Raw genomic sequence first — 21,625 nt, 5'->3', positions numbered from 1 at the left:
TTTCGAATACCAATATCATCGTTTACGCGACGCGAAAGAAATATTTCGCTCACTGCAAAGGAACTAAAAATATACTATCGATTATAAATATTCACAGATGAAATATAATTCCCTACTTTTACTTACCTTTTCGCTGTCATCTAACGAAGTGAATTCACACTAACACTCACAAAACTAGAGCACTTCTATAACGGTTCACTCGCACATATTAAAGCGTAGTATCCAATGAGTCAGTCCCGTACCCAGGATTTCGTTTCGGGAGGGGCCCAAAGATAAAAAATAATGTTACTGAAGATTGCTCACGTACCTAATTTTCGGTGTGCCTTTAACGTATGTTTTTAACAGACAACTTTTTCACTGGAACTGTTACTGTATTACATTTCTTTACGTTTACTGTATTGTTATTTCTGTAATACATGTCTGAGATCTTTTAAATAATTATATATCTGTTTTTGATTTCGGACGGGCCTCGGGCCTTTCAATTCTGCAATGGCCTTAAATGCGACAAAAAACAAGAGCTTCCATTTTCCAATTGCGTTGTCTTTTTCTATTTCGTTCTAAAACTGATACATTTTGAAAAAAATCCCTTTGATTTCACAACTATCAAACAATGTATTAGTAACATCACAGACGAAAAATATTAAATATATTTGATTCGAAATAAAATTTCATTGAACTCGAAGCACAATAAACTTGAGTTTATTATCTTTTTTTTCTGTGTGTACCCGACTTATTCCGATTACAACACAATGCAATCGACGACATCAATGATGCTTATTTTCAAAAAAAAACTGTTCAAAGTACGATAACTAAAACGAACTAGATTCTAAAATGCATCAATTTCCTAGCAAAGCCGGGTCCATTCCACAAACCATTCAATAGCAGATGCCAGTAGAGTGGGGGCATAAGGTCTTTTTTCATCAGATACATCGAGTACCGTTCCTTGCTTTGGTCAATTGGGAACGTTTCCAGAGGCGTCAGACTGTAGTCGAATTCAGCCATGATGCAGGTATTGTAACCGGTGACCAGTGGACAAGATGCGTATCCATCAAAGACTCGAGTCGGATTTTGTCCTTCTATTACTGCCATCATATTTTTGTACACTACTTGCGATTGAGCAGCTAAAATAAGATACAAATCATAATAACCATTATTATTATAATAAGTGATTTATGTACCAACGGAGGCAGCGGTTTTGGAGTTCGGAGATCCCGAGCAGTCACCAATAGCGAATACATTTTTGAAAGTGGTATGCTGAAGAGTGTCCTTATCGACATCTACAAACCCTGTGTCCGTCACGAGACTCTTACAACTAGCTAGCGCATCTGGAGCACCCATTGGAGGAGTTACATGCAGGAATTCATACTAAGAAAGAAAAATTTAAATTCATGTAAAAACTCATAGTATTCTATTTTCCATCTTACATCAGTAGTGATTTTGTCTTCTGGTTTATCCAAATTCTGAAACACAGCTTTATTTTGACCAGGCAGAACTTCAACCAAATTAGTTCGTAGGTTGACTTTGATATTACGTTTTTCCACTATTTTCCATAGAGCATCTGCGTAGTGTTTGACTCCAAATAGGACTGGAAGAGACGTATTGTAGATAACGGTTGCATTTTGTCTTTTCTTTGACTAGATGAAAATAGATACGATGAAAAATCGATGATCTCGTTGTTCGCTTACTATTGTTACTTACTTTCCGAAGGTAGTGTTCTGCAATGTACATGATTTTCTGAGGAGCACCGGGACATTTTACTGGAGTATTCGGGAAGGTAAAAATTGCATTCCCTGCTTTGAAAGCTTTTAGCGCTTCAAACGTACGATTCACATACTTCGGTGAGTAATTTGAGCAAACCTTGCTCTTCGGAATCGAGAGAGCCTCCTCCAGCCCGGGGATTTTATCATAGTTCAGTTGAACACCTACGGCCACCAGCAGTAATTCATATTCAATTTTGTCTCCCTTCGATGTGAAAACAGTATTATTTTCTGGTTCAAATTTTGTTGCCGAATCTTGAAGCCATTTGGCGAGGGTAGGCAACACTTTGCCCATAGGCCGAAAGCTGTCAGTCAAGGTTTTTATTCCACCTCCAATTAGAGTGAACATTGGTTGGTAGTAGTGATTCTGAAACAGAAGAAGAGCAATTTATTATCCATGGTAGCGATTTTGAAAGTTATATTCGATACCCATGTATATGAGAAGATCATATTTGCGATAGATCTATAATCATAATTTAGCTTAGAATGAAGAAATCGCCATCGATTTCTCCGCTGCCTTCGATAAGATTAAACATCGAACAATGGTTTCTAAACTAGAAGGACTTGGATCTTCCATTAATTAGATTCATTTGAAAATTGGAGACTGCATGATATCAAAATGAGCTATCAGATCTGGTGTCCCTCAGGGTGGCCATCCCTGATCGTTTCTCTTTTTAATTTACTTAACCGACTTGATTCTGAATGAATCTATCGTTTGCGGATGATTTCAAGCTGTTCAACATCATGTTAACACATGACACTTCCGTGCATTGGTATTGTAATAAGAACAAGTACTAGTTGTCTCAACAAATGAAATAGGGTAGCTTTGTCGACCTAGTGAACTGGAACAATAATTGCATGTTAGTGTTACTGACCGGATTATTACAGGATGAGAATGGCATCACAACAGTTTTTTTTTTCATAAATACGTTTATTTCTTAAGGCAGTTTACATAAGTTTTTCTTCGCCGTAGCATCACTTTTACATAATATTCTTATCCTAATTTAATTCTAACATAGTCACAACGTTTTGCATTTATTAAAACATATTCTCTCATTACTTAAATATCATCTTAGGTAACTCGTCATTAATTATGAAATCTACTCGGAAATATTATTTGAACCAAGCGATTAACTTCTATAAATTATAAAATAAGCTGTTATTTTCAGACATTTTGTTAATAATTTCATAAACTGTTTCGAGTTTGTTTGTATCATTACATTATTTTTATTCTAATTTAGCTATTGGTTGAACTCATGGACGCAGCAGGGATCAGAACTAAGTCTTGAAAGGGCCTTTATTAAATTGAAACTCCAGTTTTCTTTATGAAATGATAAATAAGTTTCATGTATGAAAGGTCACGACAAGCAAGAATGTCTCGAACTGGGATATTGGATAGTCTACCTTGGGTACGCAAAGAATTTATTAGTTGAGATCTGACATCACGATACTCCACGCATGTCCAAACGACATGATCAATATCTCGATAACCTTCGCCACAAGCACAATGATTAGTCTCGGAGAGCCCAATTCGAAGGAGATGTGCATCTAACGTGTAGTGATTGGACATGAGTCTAGACATCACACGAATGAAATCTCTACTCACATCCAGGCCCCTGAACCATGCCTTTGTCGATATTTTCGGAATAATTGAGTGCATCCACCGACCCAGATCATCTTTATCCCAAGAAGCTTGCCAGCTGGCAAGTGTTCTTTGGCGAGACGAGCTATAGAATTCGTTGAAAGCAATTGGTCTCTCATAAATTTCACCCTCAATAGCACCACGTTTGGCTAAAATATCGGCTCTTTCATTGCCAGGAATGGAGCAATGAGCCGGGACCCAGACTATAGTGATTAGATAATTATTGTTCAATATGTCGTTCAGGCACTGTTTTATTTTGCCCAGGAAAAACGGTTCAGTCTTGCCAGTCATGTTTGAGCGAATGGCTTCAATTGCACTCAGACTATCTGTGAAGAGGAAATAATGGTTTAGAATTAATGTGACGATTACACTCAAACTGTATTGAACTGCTGCTAGCTCTGCTATATAAACAGATGCAGGTTCTTGAAGCCTAAATGAGGCCGAAACATTATTGTTGAACATACCAAACCCTGTCGCTTCTTCAATTCGCGATCCGTCCGTGTAAAACATTTTCTCAGAGTCAATATGCCTGAACTTACTTGAAAATATTTTTGGGATTTCCGTCGAACGTAGATGATCCGGGATTCCACGCACTTCGCGCTGCATGGATGTATCGAAAAATAAAGTTGAGTCAGGGACATTTAGGAGGCTGACACGGATAGGAATATATCTTGAAGGGTTGATTTCCTGTGACATATGGTTAAAATATACTGTCATGAATTTTGTTTGAGATCGAAGCTCGACTAGTCGTTCGAAATTATTAATTACCATGGGATTCAGCACCTCACATCTTATTAGCAGGCGTGATGAAAGCTCCCAAAATCGATCTTTTAATGGAAGAACTCCCGCCAGAACTTCAAGACTCATTGTATGTGTCGAATGCATGCACCCTAAAGCAATTCGCAAACAACGATACTGAATTCGCTCCAGTTTGATAATATCAGAGTTTGCAGCGGAACGAAAGCAAACGCATCCATATTCCATCACTGAAAGTATCGTTGTCTGATACAATTTTATTAGATCTTCCGGATGAGCACCCCACCAAGATCCTGTTATTGTTCGAAGAAAATTTACTCTTTGTTGGCATTTTGTTATCAGAAACCTAATGTGTCCTCCCCACGTGCATTTGGAATCGAACCACACCCCGAGGTATTTAAAAGTTAAAACCTGTTGGATCATTCTTCCCATCATATGGAGCTGAAGCTGCGCGGGATCATGCTTTCTTGAAAAGACGACTAACTCTGTTTTCTCCGCAGAGAATTCGATACCAAGATGAACAGCCCAATCGGACAAGTTATCTAAGGTATCTTGCAATGGTTTATGCAGATCAATAGCTTTGGGTCCAGTAACTGAAACCACGCCATCATCTGCCAATTGTCTTAGTGTACATGGGGTTACTAGACAGCTGTCAATGTCATTTACGTAAAAATTATAGAGGAGCGGACTGAGGCATGAGCCTTGCGGGAGACCCATGTAACTATTTCTGAGTGTTGCCAAATCGCCATGTGAAAAATGCATGTGTTTCTCTGACAAAAGGTTGTGCAAATAATTATTTATAACCGCTGGGAGTCCATTTTGGTGAAGCTTGTCTGAAAGAACATCAATGGAAACTGAATCAAATGCTCCTTTAATGTCTAAAAATACAGATGCCATTTGTTGCTTTTGAGCGAAGGCAATTTGGATGTCAGACGAAAGTAATGCAAGGCAATCATTCGTCCCTTTAATTCTACGGAAGCCAAACTGAGTATCTGACAACAAACCGTTCGTCTCGACCCAAGTGTCGAGACGTCGTAGAATAATTTTTTCGAACAATTTTCTGATACAGGACAACATCGCAATGGGTCTATATGAGTTGTGATTGGAAGCTGGTTTCCCCGGTTTTTGAATGGCGATAACTTTCACTTGTCTCCAGTCAGGTGGAACAATATTTTGCTCAAGAAACTTGTTGAACAATTCCAACAAACGTCTTTTTGCGAGGTTGGGCAGATTCTTCACCAAGTTGAATTTAATTCTGTCCAACCCTGGAGCGTTATTGTTACAAGACAAGAGTGCTATAGAAAATTCCATCATTGAAAATGGGTTATTAATAAAACCATTATTTGGAGGAGATTCCCGTATAATGCTCTGCGTAGGAACAGAATCTGGGCAAACTTTCCTAGCAAAGTCAAATATCCATCGGTTCGAGTATTCATCACTCTCATTGCCCACGGTACGATTCCTCATTCGTCTGGCCGTGTTCCAAAGAGTGCTCATTGAGGTATCTCTTGACAAACCTTCGACAAAATGTCTCCAATAGCTACATTTTTTGGCTCGAAGTATGCTCTTGTACTTGGTTTCTAAAACCATAAGTTTTTCAAAATTCTGAGGAGTTCCTCCTCCCCGTTTTAGAAACGTCTTGCAAGCATTTTGTTTTGCGAGTTTAGCCTCTGAGCACTCTTTGTCCCACCAGGGGTTGGGAGGCCTTCTGTTAGTCGTTGGCCCAGGAAAGCGTTTAGTTTGGGATTGTTCTGCTGCCTCCAGAATCGAACAAATGAGGAAGTCATATTCTTCAAGTGGAGGGAGCATCACAACAGTTGATGATCGATAAACGACGTTACCAACGGGTATCGCCAAAATTAATTGTCTTTCCACGAATTTACAGATGGCAATTTAGCACCAAGAAGCAAACAGCAGCGTAACGGGAACTTCGGAACAATAAAGATGGGCGTCTTATCACGATGATTGCTCAGTAGTAACTGAGTAACTTTTAATCGTCATTTCGAGATGAGAGTGTGTGATAGTGTGCGTGTGTATTTTTTCTGTTTCGCTTATTAAATGCATGTGTGATAGCAAAGGTGAACATATTTTAATTGGATTTCTTAGTATGATAATATGACGATGACGATGATGTATGTTATGTGAAGATCCGTAACATCCTGGGCCTCGTTGAAGCGCAGCATTCAAATATCGGATGATTGGAGTTGGTCATTTTCGTTAGATTGGAAATGATTCTTGCAGTCTTCGTTCAGGGAGTCATCAAGAGGAAGTAAACATAACTCTGTAGTAGCTCTGCGACGAATGCCAGCTTGAGTACGTACATCCACAACTCGTACGATTCCATCTTCGCTGGGATTGATAGCAATAACGCGCCCAAGAGGCCATTGTTTGGGAGGAGTATTATCCTGTTTCAAAAGAATCGTTGAACCAATCTTGAAATCTGTCGGAATTTTTCTCCACTTAGAAGGACGTTGATGCAACAAACTGATGTATTCCTTCGACCAGCGTTTCCACAGATCATTGATGTGTCGCTGAGTCGCCTGGAAGTGGGAGAGGCGATTAATAGGGATGCACGAGTAGTCTGGTTCAGGAAGATAATAAATGGGTTCTCCTATTAAAAAGTGTGCAGGGGTGAGCACGGATAGGTCATCCGGGTTGTTGGACACAGGTGTCAACGGGCGAGAATTTAAAATGCTCTCTGCTTGAGCAACGGCGGTTCGAAGATCATCAAAATGATATGGTGAGCATCCCATGATGCGACGGAAATGATACTTGAATACTTTTACTGCTGCCTCCCATAATCCGCCGAAGTGTGGTGCTCGTGGCGGGATGAACTGGAATTGAATGCCTTTCTTTAGACACTCATTTGCCCAATGAGTAGATTCCAGTTGTTCGATAAACTGCTTTCGCATCTCCTTCATCTCGCGACACGCGCCAACGAACGAGGTGCTGTTATCGCAGTGTATTACGCGAACGCGGCCGACTCGACTGACGAAGCGTCTAAGCGAATTGACGCACGCATCTGCTGACATCCCGGCGACGATATCTAGCATCACGGCTTTCACGGCGAAGCAAACATACACTGCGACCCAGACTTTCACCGATGCGCCCCTTCCCGCGAATTGTCGAACGAAAAACGGCCCACAGTAATCCAGCCCCATGTTTTCGAAGACCTTTGACGGCGTTATTCGTGCAACAGGCAATGGCGCCATATATTGATCGCTTGGTTTTGGACGACAACGGAAACACGTCACGCAGTGGTGAACTATGCTTCGAGCAAGGTCTCTGCCTCGAACAGGCCAAAATCGCTGTTTCATCGTCGAAAGAAGTTGCGTGGGTCCAACATGCAGCGCTTGATGATGAATTGATCTAGCTATCAACTTAGTAAGATGATGATTAGCTGGCAATACTATTGGATATCGACAGTCGTACGATCCTGGTGACTCGTCCATTGATGCGGAGTAGATCCCGTGAATCGAAAAACAAATCGAGGTTTTTGATTGATGATTTGAACGGAGCATTCTTCAGAGAAACGATGCCCTTCTCCTGAGCGCGTAGGTATTGTCGCTCAGCACTGAAAGATGCCTGTTGTGCTACGTGAATTAACGATTTCAAAGCGTTGTCGTATTCCTCTACCGTTAATCCTCCTGTTACACGATTTAGTTTTGGTACTCTACAGTTGTCGGCGAATCGTTTGCAGTATGCAGTGACCTTGAGCAAGGGAGCGAGCTCTGAGTATGCAACAATTAAAGAATTATCCGCAGCGTGTGCGTGAAAGGCTACGATGGTTAACTTGCGTTCTTTATTTTGCTGCTCGACCATTGACGATGATAACGGAACGATTGAATCTGGCCAATCCTCCGGTGGAAGCAACAAACACGGCGGTCCATGCCACCAAGCAGCATCTTCTAACAATTGTTGGGGGTCTGCTCCTCTTGATATACGATCAGCGGGATTGTCTGTGGTGGGAATGTGTCGCCACTGAAAGCCGTTGGTCAATCTTTGGATTTCAGCAATACGATTTGAAATGAACACCTTCCATGTAGCAGGTGGTGAAATTATCCAGTGAAGGACGATGGTTGAATCCGTCCAGAATGTACATGTTCCAGTGATCTTAGTCGAATTAAGAATACTGTCCACTAGTTGGCTTCCTAGGACTGCGGCACATAGTTCGAGACGAGGAATTGTGAGACCACTTGCAGGAGCGACACGTGACTTAGCAATGAGAAGATTACATGTTTTTGTATTTCCGTTGTTAGATACGAGGTAAACGCAGCACCCATAACCTTTTTCGGACGCGTCTGTAAAGCAGTGGAGCTCGTAATCACCGGAAGAACAATTTAGAACCCATCTCGGCACACGAACCTGCCTGATGACGTCAATCGATGCGCGAAAAGATAGCCACCAGCTCTGCAGTTTGTACGGAAGTTCGTCATCCCAATTCAAATTCTCTTGCCATAACTTTTGAACGAACATTTTCGCACTTGCCACCACTGGTCCCAAAAGACCTAACGGATCAAAAAGTTGAGACATCTCTGAGAGTGCAATACGCTTGGTTACCTTGTCAATTACTGGTAGCTGTGGAACCTTGAAACCGAACATGTCTTCAGCTGGAAACCATAAAAGACCTAAGGTTTTAATGGATGGTGATTGATCCAGTTCTAACACTGTTAACGTCTCTCGATTCAATTCTGGAATGTGTTCCAGAATGGCTGGATGATTGGCACTCCATTTTCTAAGGAAAAATCCCGCTCGGTTCAGCAACTCAATTAACTGTAGGCTGGTTTCTATCAAGGTTTCCAAGCTGTCGGAGCCCGTCAACAAATCGTCCACGTAGAATCCTTCCTGTACCACAGCTGCCGCAAGAGGAAATTCCTTGCCATCATCTTCAGCAAGCTGGTTGAGCGTTCGTGTCGCAAGAAACGGCGCACACGACGTGCCGTACGTCACAGTATTCAAACGATATGGAATTATTTGCTCAGATTCATTCTTACGCCAAAGAATTTGCTGAAGCCGACGATCATCGGGATGTACAAGTATCTGTCGGTACATTTTTTTCAATATCAGCGGTCATGACGTACCGATGAAGGCGAAAGTTAAGCACAATGGACAAGAGAGTGGGCTGAACCGTTGGACCACTCAGGAGAATGTCATTTAAGGAAAGGTGATTAGAACTTTTACACGATCCGTCAAACACAACTCTCGTTTTAGTTGTAGAAGATTCAGGACGAACGATTGCATGATGGGGCAAGAAAAACTGGGGTAACGCGTCACGAGTCAGCACCTTTTCCATGTGTCCAAGCTCTTCATATTCTTCCATGAATTGCACATAACTGGAACGGAGCAAGTCGTCAGCACGGATGCGCCTTTCTACAGAGTTGAGTCGTCGAGCCGCAGTGGACCATGTATCACCGAGAAGAGGAAGCATTTCTTGTCGAATAGGTAAACGTACCACGTATCGTCCATCGGAATTGCGTGTGTGTGTCCTTTTGAAAAAGTTTTCACATTGCTGTTCCTCCGCCGTATATGCTTTGCCATGGTCGAAGTTCTCCACTTCCCAAAACTTTTTCACTTGAGTTTCTAACTTGTCGAAAGTAGAAACGAGACATGTAACTTGAGTAGGTGACTTGGTGGGTACCTTTCCAGCGAGAATGTATCCCAGATTTGTCTTATGCAGGTATGGCAGATGTGCATCGAAGGAGATTTGCTCTGCTTGCAGTATCACGGAGAATAACTCTGCGGCAACTATCATGTCAATGCCCTTGCTGATGTTAAAATGAGGATCTGCTAACGGAAGGTCCTTTGGAATTTTCCATGCTCTAATGTCGATTGTTCTCGTTGGTAGACTGGCGGTTAGCTTCGGTAACACCAGACACTCCAGGCGATGTTCGATGGGTCCAAAACGGGAAGACAGTAGCACTGACACGGAGTATCGCACATTCACTACGGCTTGGCCGATACCACTAACAGGCACGTTTAGCTTACTTCGTTTTAACGCAAGGCGTTGACACATGGATTCGGAAATAAAATTTGACTGTGATCCACTATCTAAAAGAACACGAGCACATTGGTGTTGCCCTCGATGGTCTCGGACCTTCACCAGAGCAGTATATAGTAACACAGTTGATTCACTTATTGATGAAGTTGTTTGACAAACATTGGATGGATGTGCGACTGTGCCGGACGGAGCGGAAGAGGGCGCGCAGACCGACGGCGGCGACAACGATACCGAACGATCAGCCGAGGTGACACCGGTGTCACCTAATCGCGCAACGGAAGGAGAATGAGATGCATTATTGGCAGACAGGAACTGTTGTTCGAATACAGGTTCTGCCTCTGGTTGAAGATGTGATGAAATTTCAGTTGCGATTAATGTAGATGAAGGAGGAAAATGAAGCAGTGTATGGTGCTTCTTTTGACAGTATTTGCATGATCCACCTGTGCAATTTTTAGCCAAATGGGTGAATTTCAAGCAGTTAGTACATAAGCCGCTCCGTTGAACAAGTTCGAAGCGTTGTTGAGGAGTTTGTGCACGAAAAACCTCACATTGGAATGAATAATGAGCTTGTTTACATGCCGCACATTTGAGAGAATGCTCTGTAACAAAGTGTTGGTTTATTTGGCGAGCCCTAGGGGGCTTAGATTCCGTAAATGAAATAGCATTTTGGGAGAGCTTGAGTGACTGTAAAGTCCTTGAATGATCGTGTATGAATTTCACTAACTCTTCGTATAATGGACGTTTGGATTTATCCCGCTGATTTTCCCACAACTTTTGTGTGCTGATGTCCATTCGACTGAACAGAAGTTCTACCAGAACAGAATCCCAATGCTGTGCCTTTGTTTCCAATGAATCCAGAATTTGAACGTGCTTTTCGAATTCATCAGCAAGATCAGATAATTCATTTGCCGATTCATCTCTTAGAGGTGTTATAGAGAACAAAGCAGAAATATGTTGTTTGATCAGTAAATTTTTATCTTCATAGCGATCGGAAATCATCTTCCAAGCAACAATGTAACTGGTTGATGCTATTGGAAGCGAACAGATTATGCGTGCCGCATCCCCTTTCAGAGACGCACGGAGGTAGTGTAGCTTCTGAATGCTCGAAAGCGATACGTTGTCATGAATCATCGCCTTGAACATGTCATGGAAACCAGCCCACTCATTTGGGTTTCCATCGAATTCAGGTAGTCTCAGCTCTGGGAGACGCATACCGGAGGAAGTATTTGTTGAATCAATTACGGGAACAGTTACTGAATTTAATGGTGAAACTGTTAATTTACTGGTCAAAGAACCTTTCAAACGATAATATAACGTTTGATATTCAGCACGACTTTCCGAGAATATTGGTTCTCCACAGCGCATGGAGTCGAGTTCGGTTTCAATAGTTTCGAACTCTTCCATTAATTTATCGAGCCGTTCTAGGCGGAATGGAATTTCGGTCGATTTTGACTCCTCAAAATTCTCCTCAAAATCTCGAATAAGAGCAATGGACCCCATCACATAGGCACGCTTGGCATGCAAATGCTTGAGCTGCTTAGCTTTTTTGGTTCTCGTTGCAGTCGCCATTTTATTTATCTTGCACCAAAAAGAAAATTGCACCTACCTTTTTGGAGGTACTTAACCTTGATCACGACGATAGTTGCTTTTTCCCAATGACTACAGCGACCTTTCAGTTACAACCAGAGTCCGTCAGATGATTAATCCTTTCTGCTGAAGATTCCAAAACTGCTCGCAGTACTAGTAGCAGCAACAGAATATGAATTGACAGCAGCAACAGCACGAAGGTGAAACAGCCCTCTTTCTCCACGTCGCAGCAACGTAACGGCGAATAATAGCAGCGAACAGCCAGAATGTGGATCAGCTTTTTCCTCAGTGATGATGATCAGTACATTGAGCAGCAAGCATAGGTACTCGAATGGTTCACTTCATTAGACAATGGACGCTGTCGTAGGCACTGATGACCAATTCTTTACAAAGATGACGAAGCGAGAAGATGGCGGTGCTGGTTTTGTATAACGTCCTGCCACACGTGGTATTATCGAGAAAAATTACTTTAACGATAAAGTCTCCCGGGTTTCGGCACCAATATGATGATCGATAAACGACGTTACCAACGGGTATCGCCAAAATTAATTGTCTTTCCACGAATTTACAGATGGCAATTTAGCACCAAGAAGCAAACAGCAGCGTAACGGGAACTTCGGAACAATAAAGATGGGCGTCTTATCACGATGATTGCTCAGTAGTAACTGAGTAACTTTTAATCGTCATTTCGAGATGAGAGTGTGTGATAGTGTGCGTGTGTATTTTTTCTGCTTCGCTTATTAAATGCATGTGTGATAGCAAAGGTGAACATATTTTAATTGGATTTCTTAGTATGATAATATGACGATGACGATGATGTATGTTATGTGAAGATCCGTAACAACAGTTGTCTTTTTCAGAATTTTGTGCAAATTAAAACTCTGCCATGCGTTGGGAAAAGGCTCATTATTACCATTTACTCGACTGGTCACCTCAATCTCATAAAACATTTCACTTCGTTCCGGAACGATTGTGAAGTTCTCTTAACTACACTCAAATAAAAATTCACGGTCGAATTACATTTAATTTGATCTTCGAACTTGATCAATGGCCTAATAGTAGATTTCAAATGAGCTTAAGCTTGTTAAAATCTGTTCAGCCATCTCCGAGAAACTTTCGCCGTAAAAAAACAACGGGTTTTGTCGGTTAGGTCACTTATATCACCATATCTCCGAAACCAAAAGTCACAATCATTTGATCTTTGAACTTGGTCAATGACCCGACAGTAGCTTTCAAACGAGCCTAAGTTCAGTTCAGTCGTCTCTGAGAAAATTGGGCGGTAAAAATATCTTCGAAAAGTGCACATACACAGACATTTTCCGATCTCGTTGAACTGATTCGAATGGTATATAACACTATGGGTCTCCGAGGCTCCGTTCGAACGTCGGTTTTTCTAGCAATTCTAATACCTTTCTATAGAGGAAGGCAAAAACCCTTCTTAATCCACTTAGTGGAATTTCCATAGATCTTGTAAAATCGTCGTTGGGGGGGACCATTCCTGTTTTTCGAAGCTTTAATTTTCACACGTCCAAAATTTTTCTATAGCGCGAAGTTCTGGTGAGTTTAGTGGATTTACCTCCTTCGGTACAAACATAACAACGTTGGTTTCGTACCACTCCATCACCGGTTTCACGTAACGGCACGATGCCGGATTCGGCTACAATACAGTATCACCTTCGTGGGACCGGAGGAAGGCCATTTCTTTATCTGAGCTGCTGTCGATTCCATCTTAGTCTTAGAGATGGCTACGACAAGGCAGATCTGCTAATATCGGATATGGCATCTCATGTCTGCTGTTTAATATTGCTTTGGGAGGTGTGATTCGGAGAACGAGGATTGGCAAGATCTTTCGAAAGTCCCCGAACATTGATAAAATCCGACAAAATCCGTGTGGAGGATGGCTCCCTTAGTAAACCCTTCGATCGATAAAAGTACCACACTGCGCGAAATCTGGAAAACCTTCAAAACATTCGTCAAACCGGTTATTCTCTATGGTTATGAGGCCTGAACTATATAGGCGAAGGATCAACGTGCCTTTAGTGTTTTCAAGAGAAAAGTTGAAGAGAAAAGTTGAATCAATTGCAACAGCTGCACCTATTGTATGCACAGAAAAAAATGAATGTCTACGATGGTTTGGGTATGTCTTCGGACACCGGACAACAGCCCCGTGAAAATGTTTCTTGAATCTGATCCTTTCAGAACAAGAAAAGAAGGGCGGCGAGGAGGATGGATCAAGTGTAGGGAGCAGGGGTGCGAAAATTTGACATTTGTTTAACTGTCGCTAAGCACAAGACAGCCACTGTCAACAATACACTTAGCTGCTACGTTTAACAGTAGCCAACACGCAATTATTAGCGGCCCTTACACGTGACAATATCATTGTCAATCCAAAGTATTGTCAATACCGTCAATCCATCATCAATATTTTCCAGCCTTAAACGTTCAATATTTTTGTCAATACTTTATTGCGATCTTCCAAAATCATTTTTAGTTCAGAGTTCATAAGCGGTACTTCTGCTCAATTTCGCAACTTCATATTAAGTGTACTTCTAGCTAGTTTACGTTCGGAAATTAGTTGTTCTTGAGATTAAATCGATTGCATTCTTGCTTAAAGATGGACAGAAAAAAGTCCTGCGCGGCTCTACCAACGAACAAACGTACGATTCGTCGATATTGGATGAAGCGTGATCAATTCTCACACGTAGTTTTACTGAAGAAAATTGCACTATTGGAAAAGGAAGACTACAGGAATTATTTTCGAATGAACGAAGAAACATTTAACAAGCTTCTGAGATTAGTTGAGCCATTTATTACAAAGAAAGATACAATAATGCGACGAAGTTTGCCAGCGAATGAAAAACTCGCTCTAACATTGAGATACCTGGGTACAAGGAAGAAGCTTCGAAGATCTAAAATATTCCGTAATTATGTCTCCAGCATCGATTAGCGCAGCCATAATGGATACATGCGAATCTATGATTCATGTACTCCAAAATTACATCAAGGTATGTAAAAATCGCTTTTGTTAAATTAGTTTGATTTTTTTTCTTTTCCAGTTTCCTCGAACTCCTCAACATTGGATAAATGAAGCCGAAGATTTTGGAAAACTACATAAGTTCTGGAACTGTGTAGGTGCCATTGATGGCAAACATATCCCCATCCGCAAGCCAGAAAATTCCGGATCGCAGTACTTCAACTACAAAGGGTTTTACAGCATTGTGATGATGGCTGTGGTAAATGCAAAAAAAGAATTTTTGATGGTTGATGTTGGAATTAACGGTCGGATTTCTGACGGTGGAGTATTTTTTTTTATACCACGTTCGGAAAATTGTTCAGAGAAGGTCAGTTAAACCTACCGGATCCTACACCGCTTCCACAAACAAAAGAAAAATTTCCATATGTTTTTGTTGGAGACGAAGCATTCGCTTTAGATGTGAATCTAATGAAACCGTAAGCTCAAAAAACGCTAGATTCATGTCGTCAAGCATATAACCAACGATTGTCTACTGCACGTGTAACAGTGGAGAATGCATTCGGTATTATCACAGCTAGATTCGGTGTGTTCCAAAAGCCTATTGCTTTGAAACCTGAAAAAGCCACTAAAATAGCTTTGGCAGCGTGTTATTTGCACAACTTTTTGGCAAAGGAAAACACTATACCTTATTTGCATGAAATAGTAAACAGAGAATCTGCTTTTAATCATAGCCTCACAGGTGTACAATGTACAATGAGTAGGAATGGCACTACATCGGCTAAAGATATTCGTGATCGATTCTGTCGTTATTTCAACACAGAAGGAAAATTATAAAAAATTATTGCCATTCTCATTTTATTCTATTTTATAAATTCAAATGCAAGTGTAAAACGAAAACGTAGAGAAAATTAAAAATAAAGTTTTATCATCAATTAATAGTTTGGTTCAGTTTGTTCTTTTAATAATTTATTGATTTTTCTTGAATCATATTTTTATTACAGAATAAGCAATTGTATGAATTCATACCTGCTGGAATGGATTAATGTATACAGTCAGAACGGTTTATTTTACTGTTTACGCTTACAAGTCTTATTTTTCTTGCGAAGGATTTTCAGTGTGAATATTTCATGAAATGACATACGTAAATGATAGTTTCTCTTTATTTTTATTTCTATTTCGATAGACATTTATTTTTTTTAATCTATTTTACACGTGAATGAAATAGGTTCAAAAAAATTTCCACACAAAACAGCTCGTTGCATGTCGAACAAATTTGTTAGTAATCTATTAAAATAATAAGATATTCATATTTTGCTCTCCAGCAGGCAAACATTTCACAACTCACGCGCCAAACATCGAAAATCTAGCATGCATTTCACACTATATCTAAATTTAGTTCCCCGATATCATCTGCTTCAATTGTTTGAACGCTTAAAAATGAAAAAAAAAAACCCTATCGATTCAGTATACCAGTTTTCACCCACTATTACATTACATTACATTCAGCTAAAACAGTATTGTTAAAACACTTCCACGTATATACGTATATAACATAACCAAAATTATAAGGGAAAGGTTTGGATGTGACCTTTCTGTAGCAAAAGAAGTTAAATCTCTAAATTTATCGTTGATTTCTTCGAACATGTGAGTATACAGTTTAATTTATGTTGAGAAACAAATTGATTCATGGTATTGATAGATTTGCGAAATTACAAATCCGAAAGATCCTGCGGAAAGATAATGTTACTGCAAGAAGTATGTTTGAAAGTTTGAAAAAAGAAGTTTATTTGAAAAAAGGGGCTATTTATATAATACATTATGCACCAACCCTCTACAAATTCGTGCCACCCGGCTGGAAATCAAAGCATTAGTTTACACTGCTTTTCAGCTTTGCTCACAGAACCGCTTCCTTCCAACGAGAGTGCGGAGAAACAAACAAGAATACAGAAAAACCGTCAGCATAGCGGACCAAAACTTCCATGTGTATGTCTCCATACACCGCGTGAGAACAGACATAAAAAGAATTTCAACGTTGAGCCTTGTTGGTGGATGTATCTCGATCGCTGTAGAATTTTAAGGGGAAACTGTTCTTTGTGGTAAGCCATTCTCTTATTGAAGAGAGTAGAACAGCTACCGATGAGAGCATACGGGTATATCTACGAGAGAAAATGTCATGAGATCTATGACATTTTTATCCGCTACAGTCACGACAAAGTTCATTCGGCGACAGCTACCATTTATGCGGTTTGACTGTCCGCTGTTTCGTGTCATTCTCCAGTACCGTTTGCAACCCTGGTAGGGAGAGCCGCTAGGTCAGGAAAGTGAGGAAGTGTACATTAAAAAGATTGAAGTATATGGATTTATTCCCGTTTCTCCACTAATATTCACACCGATTTACATGATTTTTAGATAAATATTGCATTTGCCTTGAGAAATATTTTGAAATATCGAATACCTGATTAATCATACCCGAGGACCATTATATAGCAGGTAAGTTCCAACCATTTACAGTTATCGCCATTTCTTCTTTTCTATCGTCCGACCGATAAAGATATTTGACACAATAAAATATGTGATATTTTACTGTGAGATTTCTAGTTCGTATGACACAGTCATACGAATTTTTAGGATGAGCTTCGATTAGTCGAACACAGTTTTGTTCACTATCATTCTAGAATTTATCGTTAGATTCGACCATTGATTTTTCTACTGCATCCAAGCTGTCGATAAAAGCGTTTAATAACAAATCACAAGCATGAAAGCCGGACTAACCAGATTCTATTTGAACTTTCAGAAAACTTAGTACATGGAATTAGTATTATTTCCAAATTTTTTTGAGCAAACACGATCTAGAACGGAAATCTTAAATTCAACGTCGCTACCCTTATACCTTTATTAATAGAAAGATAGCAGAATTGTTGAAAAAACGACTTTCGTACGGAGACTCGGAGACCCATAGTGTATTGTACCATTCGACTCAGCTCGACGAGATTGAAAAATGCCTTTGTGAGCTTTACCGAGACAAAACAATTTTTTTTTAATTATACTTTTTACAGATATGATGTTAAACATCATAAACTTCTTTTTATTTTTATTTTTTCAATCTGGCGGCTCTGAAAATAGCTGTTCAAGCTCGTTCGATTTGTTGGTGGGTGTCATCATTTCTCGGAAACCAATCATCGGAAAGCAAAAAGCAAAACAGTTTCATATTCTGTGTCGAATTGGCTATGGTCGGAAACAGAATGAAAAATTTTCACCGAGAAAAAACAAAATGGCGGGCTATTTTCCGATTTTCGACACTTTTCACCTTTTTTTATGTATAAAAAATAGGTATAGAATTCGCTCGAATTTTCGAAAATTTTTCCGAGGTCCGGAGGACCGAATGTCATATACCAATCGATTCAGCTCGACGAATTGAGCAAATGTCCGTGTGTGTCTGTATGTGTGTTGTCAACTAAGAGGTCGAGATCTCAGAGATGGCTGGACCGTTTTGATCAAACTAGTCGCAAATGAAAGGTCTCCCCGTCACCCAGAACGCTATTGAATGGTTTTGAGATCGGATGTTTACTTTTTGAATTATACGAAGTTTTATGTCAAATTTTTCAGTTTACCTTGAAAACAGAATATGTTCTCAGACACGGTAATACCTATCCAACAAGCCATAGATTGTTAAAATCCGTTCATTTTTAACAGAGATATCAAAATTTTTGTGTAAGCTACTTTTCCCCCTGTTCCAGCAGTAGGAGTTTTGAGCGCTGTATGGCAAAGAAATGCTTGGGAGCAATGCAAAACACGATTTTTTATACATTTGACATTTTGCCTCGAACCGATTCTAGCACGGTTCGTTTTAGGCAACATAATCGTTCGAATATGACATATGTAAACCAGATGATAGCAGAATTTACGAGTTGATAATTATATTGTTTTAAACTACTTACAGCAATAAATGCTGGAAGAACAAATAATTTCACTCAATTTTTTACCTTTTTTTGAAGATGACTAAACCGTTTTCTACAATATCAGATTCATATGAAAAGTCGTATGCTCCCAAACAAGGATCCTGAATTATGTTTGGTTCCGACCTCAGGTTCCGGAGCTACAGGATGATATGTGAATTGTCATTTTTCTCGTAGATTACTGAAACGATCCAAGATTCAAATGAAATCTAAGAATCATCTAAGATTCAAATGAAAAGTTTTAAGATTATATAAAACATCTTGCTTTTCAGTTAGATCCACCAGATGATTAGTATAAAAATATCTATTTCACATAAATTAACCCGAAAATTAGCAGATTTGGATAGTCGATAACCAAATAAACTTATTTCAGTTTTAGTGGTATTCAGTTTTCGATTCGGAAGGCAGCCAAACATTTAATTTGTGCTACAAATGTAAACTATACAGCTACTCAGGTGAATTTATCTGACTTTCGAATTCCGATTTTCGAATTCCGGTTCCAGTATCGAATCGTTTCTCAAAGTTCAATCGTTTCTCAAAATAAGCCAAATCGAATTTCAGAAACAAAAATTCAAATTAAAATAAACTTATAGTCCCATACAAAATTAATTAATTTTATCTAATTCTGACTTCCGATTCTGGAATTACAGGACAATGAATTTTTAAAATTCAAACCGATATAGAAGATGACAATCCCGAAAAGCTTTGAAGTTGGACTCAAAACTATTGCAATTTATTCGTCATATGGCCATATGAATCGGTCTGGGTTATGCTGGTTCCTGAACACCGGCTCTGGAAGTACCCTAAATTGCCGCAAACTCTAAAGTGGAACTTACATCGACATATCATGGAATGTTTAATCGATTGTCTTACTTTTAGATTCAAATTCGATCCAATTTGCAGTTTTGACATTACAGAATAATGAGTGATTCAAATCTCAAATTGTCGCTTAAACCGACGGTCATTAAAATAATGTCATGAAAACTGAAACACCGAAGAATATTCATGCAAAAAACACATGCAGATTGATAAAGAAAAGGTATCATCTCACTGCTAAGTGGATTAAGCACGTTTTTGCATTTTTAATTGTTAATAACTTTTTTAAATAACGATGATAATTTTTTGTTGTTCCGACCAAGAAAGACATCTAACGAGTAAAATGCCGTTGAGTTCATGTTGATACGTGCAATAGTTTTGGAGTACGAGTAACACCAAGTTAAAAAAAGTTTTTATTCGCGATTAATCGTATCTGGGCACCTCCCAATTTTGAAATATATAAAACATTTTTATAAAGGGAGTGAGGAGGTTAGAACAAATAAAAAGCAACCAAGTAAGCAAGTTTAGTTTCTCTTCCGAATGTTGTGACACGATCACAAACATTTTTTTTACTATTCCAGTAATAATTAATATTCGAAAGTGGTAAAGTATAGCACATTTCACATTGTAGTAAACTATGTAGTTTAAAAATTTTGTTAACTTAGTTGAGAAATATGAATGGTTACGGAGACAAATTAGTATTATTAGTATAATCTTTTATTTTGAAATTGAAACAAATTTTTATATGTGTACTAAAACCTATTGTTTAGCTAGCTACATTGTTATCATTTATGCAATATCCTAAACTGAAATTCGCTATTACGTTTATCACTGCTATTACCATAGTTTCTTGACATGAATTGTCAATATTTTTTTTCAACTTGCAAGCAATGTACATAAATGATGAAAAATCAGTGAATAACGATTACATGAATTTATGAATGACATTGGTATAAATTCACACTTTTGTGGCAACTTAAAAGTGGTGAGTTCTCCCGAAAACAAAGAGTTTACGTCTTGCTTCAGAAACACACACTGACATAAGAAACTAAACTGTAACATTTCGTTTTTGCCATTCCTTCATCTCTGCTCGTAAAAAATCGTCGGCCCAAAAAATTCATTGCCTCACCGTGAGTCAGCAAAACAGCGATACGCTAAGAGATTTTTCATCTGAAAAGTTCGGGTGATAAATGCTTAAATGCACAAATTAAGCGTAGACATTTTTCAAACTACGACCTGTTGCCTAGTGCAATTCGTTATCATTTTACATTCGTGCGTTCACTAACCAATAGAATGTTATCTCTCAAAACACTTGGGAACCATTCATCCTATTTGGGAACGAATGTATGGAGGTGTGGTTGGTCCGACACAAAAACAACCTAATTTTAGCTTATCAATTCAGAACGTTGGTGGAAAGCTCCCCTTGCGAGAAAATATGACATAATATATTCCGAATGAAATTGGTACCTACCTCTGCTGGTTCCAGTACGATCACCTTCCCTTGGCCTAATTTGCTGGATAATTTGGCTGCCACGGCGCAACCTCCAGCTCCACCGCCTACCACTAGTATTTTGCATCTAGAACAAATCAGTGGATATTTATATTCCAATTGTATTGAGTTTTTATAAAATATTGTGAAATTATTAAATTATAACTTGCGTTGTTAGGAATCTATCATACTACGTAGATAACTTTTGAATGATAACACTTGGTATTACTTGTGATTTTCGTTCAGCATATTAGATGTAGCAAAACCTCGTAACAGATAATCTCCGTTCAATGCTCCTTTGCGCAAAACATTACAAATCCTAAGCGAATTCATCCTAAGATCAATTACTATCGAATGTGTTAAACTGGGCTTCACCGTAACCAGCCGGTTTCAATCGCGTGTAAACAAATACTGATCAACAGGCATATTTGTTTGGTTACTTATATTCGCTAAATGCATATATGTATAAACTATACTCTCACAAATGCCAAGCTGTCATTTCAGAGCGACGAAGTAGCCGGCTAAAAAATGTAGCTAAATAATTGACCTTGAATCAGCTGTGTAGCTTTCATTCTACCTCTCTTTCTTGGCGGAATTTTTTTTAACATAGATGGCGTTTGTGAAAAGCTTTTAAACTAACAAAGCTTAAG

The 21,625-nt window shown here is 39.3% G+C and overlaps 1 protein-coding gene across 2 annotated transcripts; it reads right to left on the bottom strand.

Annotated features, from left to right (window-relative positions):
- Positions 1-524: 524 nt before the first annotated feature.
- LOC131430416 (sulfide:quinone oxidoreductase, mitochondrial) lies at positions 525-21,402 on the bottom strand. Of its 2 annotated transcripts, XM_058595403.1 has the most exons (7): positions 20,958-21,063; positions 5,997-6,695; positions 2,187-2,599; positions 1,699-2,124; positions 1,425-1,634; positions 1,179-1,365; positions 525-1,121 (listed from the first exon to the last, which is right to left on the bottom strand). In XM_058595403.1, exons 3-7 carry the CDS (start codon positions 2,205-2,207, stop codon positions 820-822), a joined length of 1,146 nt encoding a protein of 381 aa, XP_058451386.1. In that variant the 5' UTR covers positions 2,208-2,599; positions 5,997-6,695; positions 20,958-21,063; the 3' UTR covers positions 525-819. The 2 variants fall into 2 exon arrangements, with proteins under 2 accessions (XP_058451386.1, XP_058451385.1); XM_058595402.1 differs by lacking the exons at positions 2,187-2,599; positions 5,997-6,695 and adding an exon at positions 21,205-21,402.
- Between the last annotated feature and the right edge of the window lie 223 nt (positions 21,403-21,625).

Source organism: Malaya genurostris, chromosome 2, assembly GCF_030247185.1.
Source record: "Malaya genurostris strain Urasoe2022 chromosome 2, Malgen_1.1, whole genome shotgun sequence".
NCBI classification, from domain to species: domain Eukaryota; kingdom Metazoa; phylum Arthropoda; class Insecta; order Diptera; family Culicidae; genus Malaya; species Malaya genurostris.
The sequence above is the reverse complement of the archived record's forward strand: the minus strand, read 5'-3'. Positions and strand labels throughout refer to the sequence as shown.

What these genes read in the sequence shown, in the direction of transcription:
- LOC131430416 (XM_058595402.1), bottom strand. Translation starts at nt 21,308, where the DNA reads ATGAATTCGCTTAGGATTTGTAATGTTTTGCGCAAAGGAGCATTGAAC. An exon ending in AAGACAAAATCACTACTGAT is followed by an intron (nt 1,366 to 1,424) that starts GTAAGATGGAAA and finishes TTTCTTTCTTAG; the next exon opens with TATGAATTCCTGCATGTAAC. An exon ending in CAAAACCGCTGCCTCCGTTG is followed by an intron (nt 1,122 to 1,178) that starts GTACATAAATCA and finishes ATCTTATTTTAG; the next exon opens with CTGCTCAATCGCAAGTAGTG.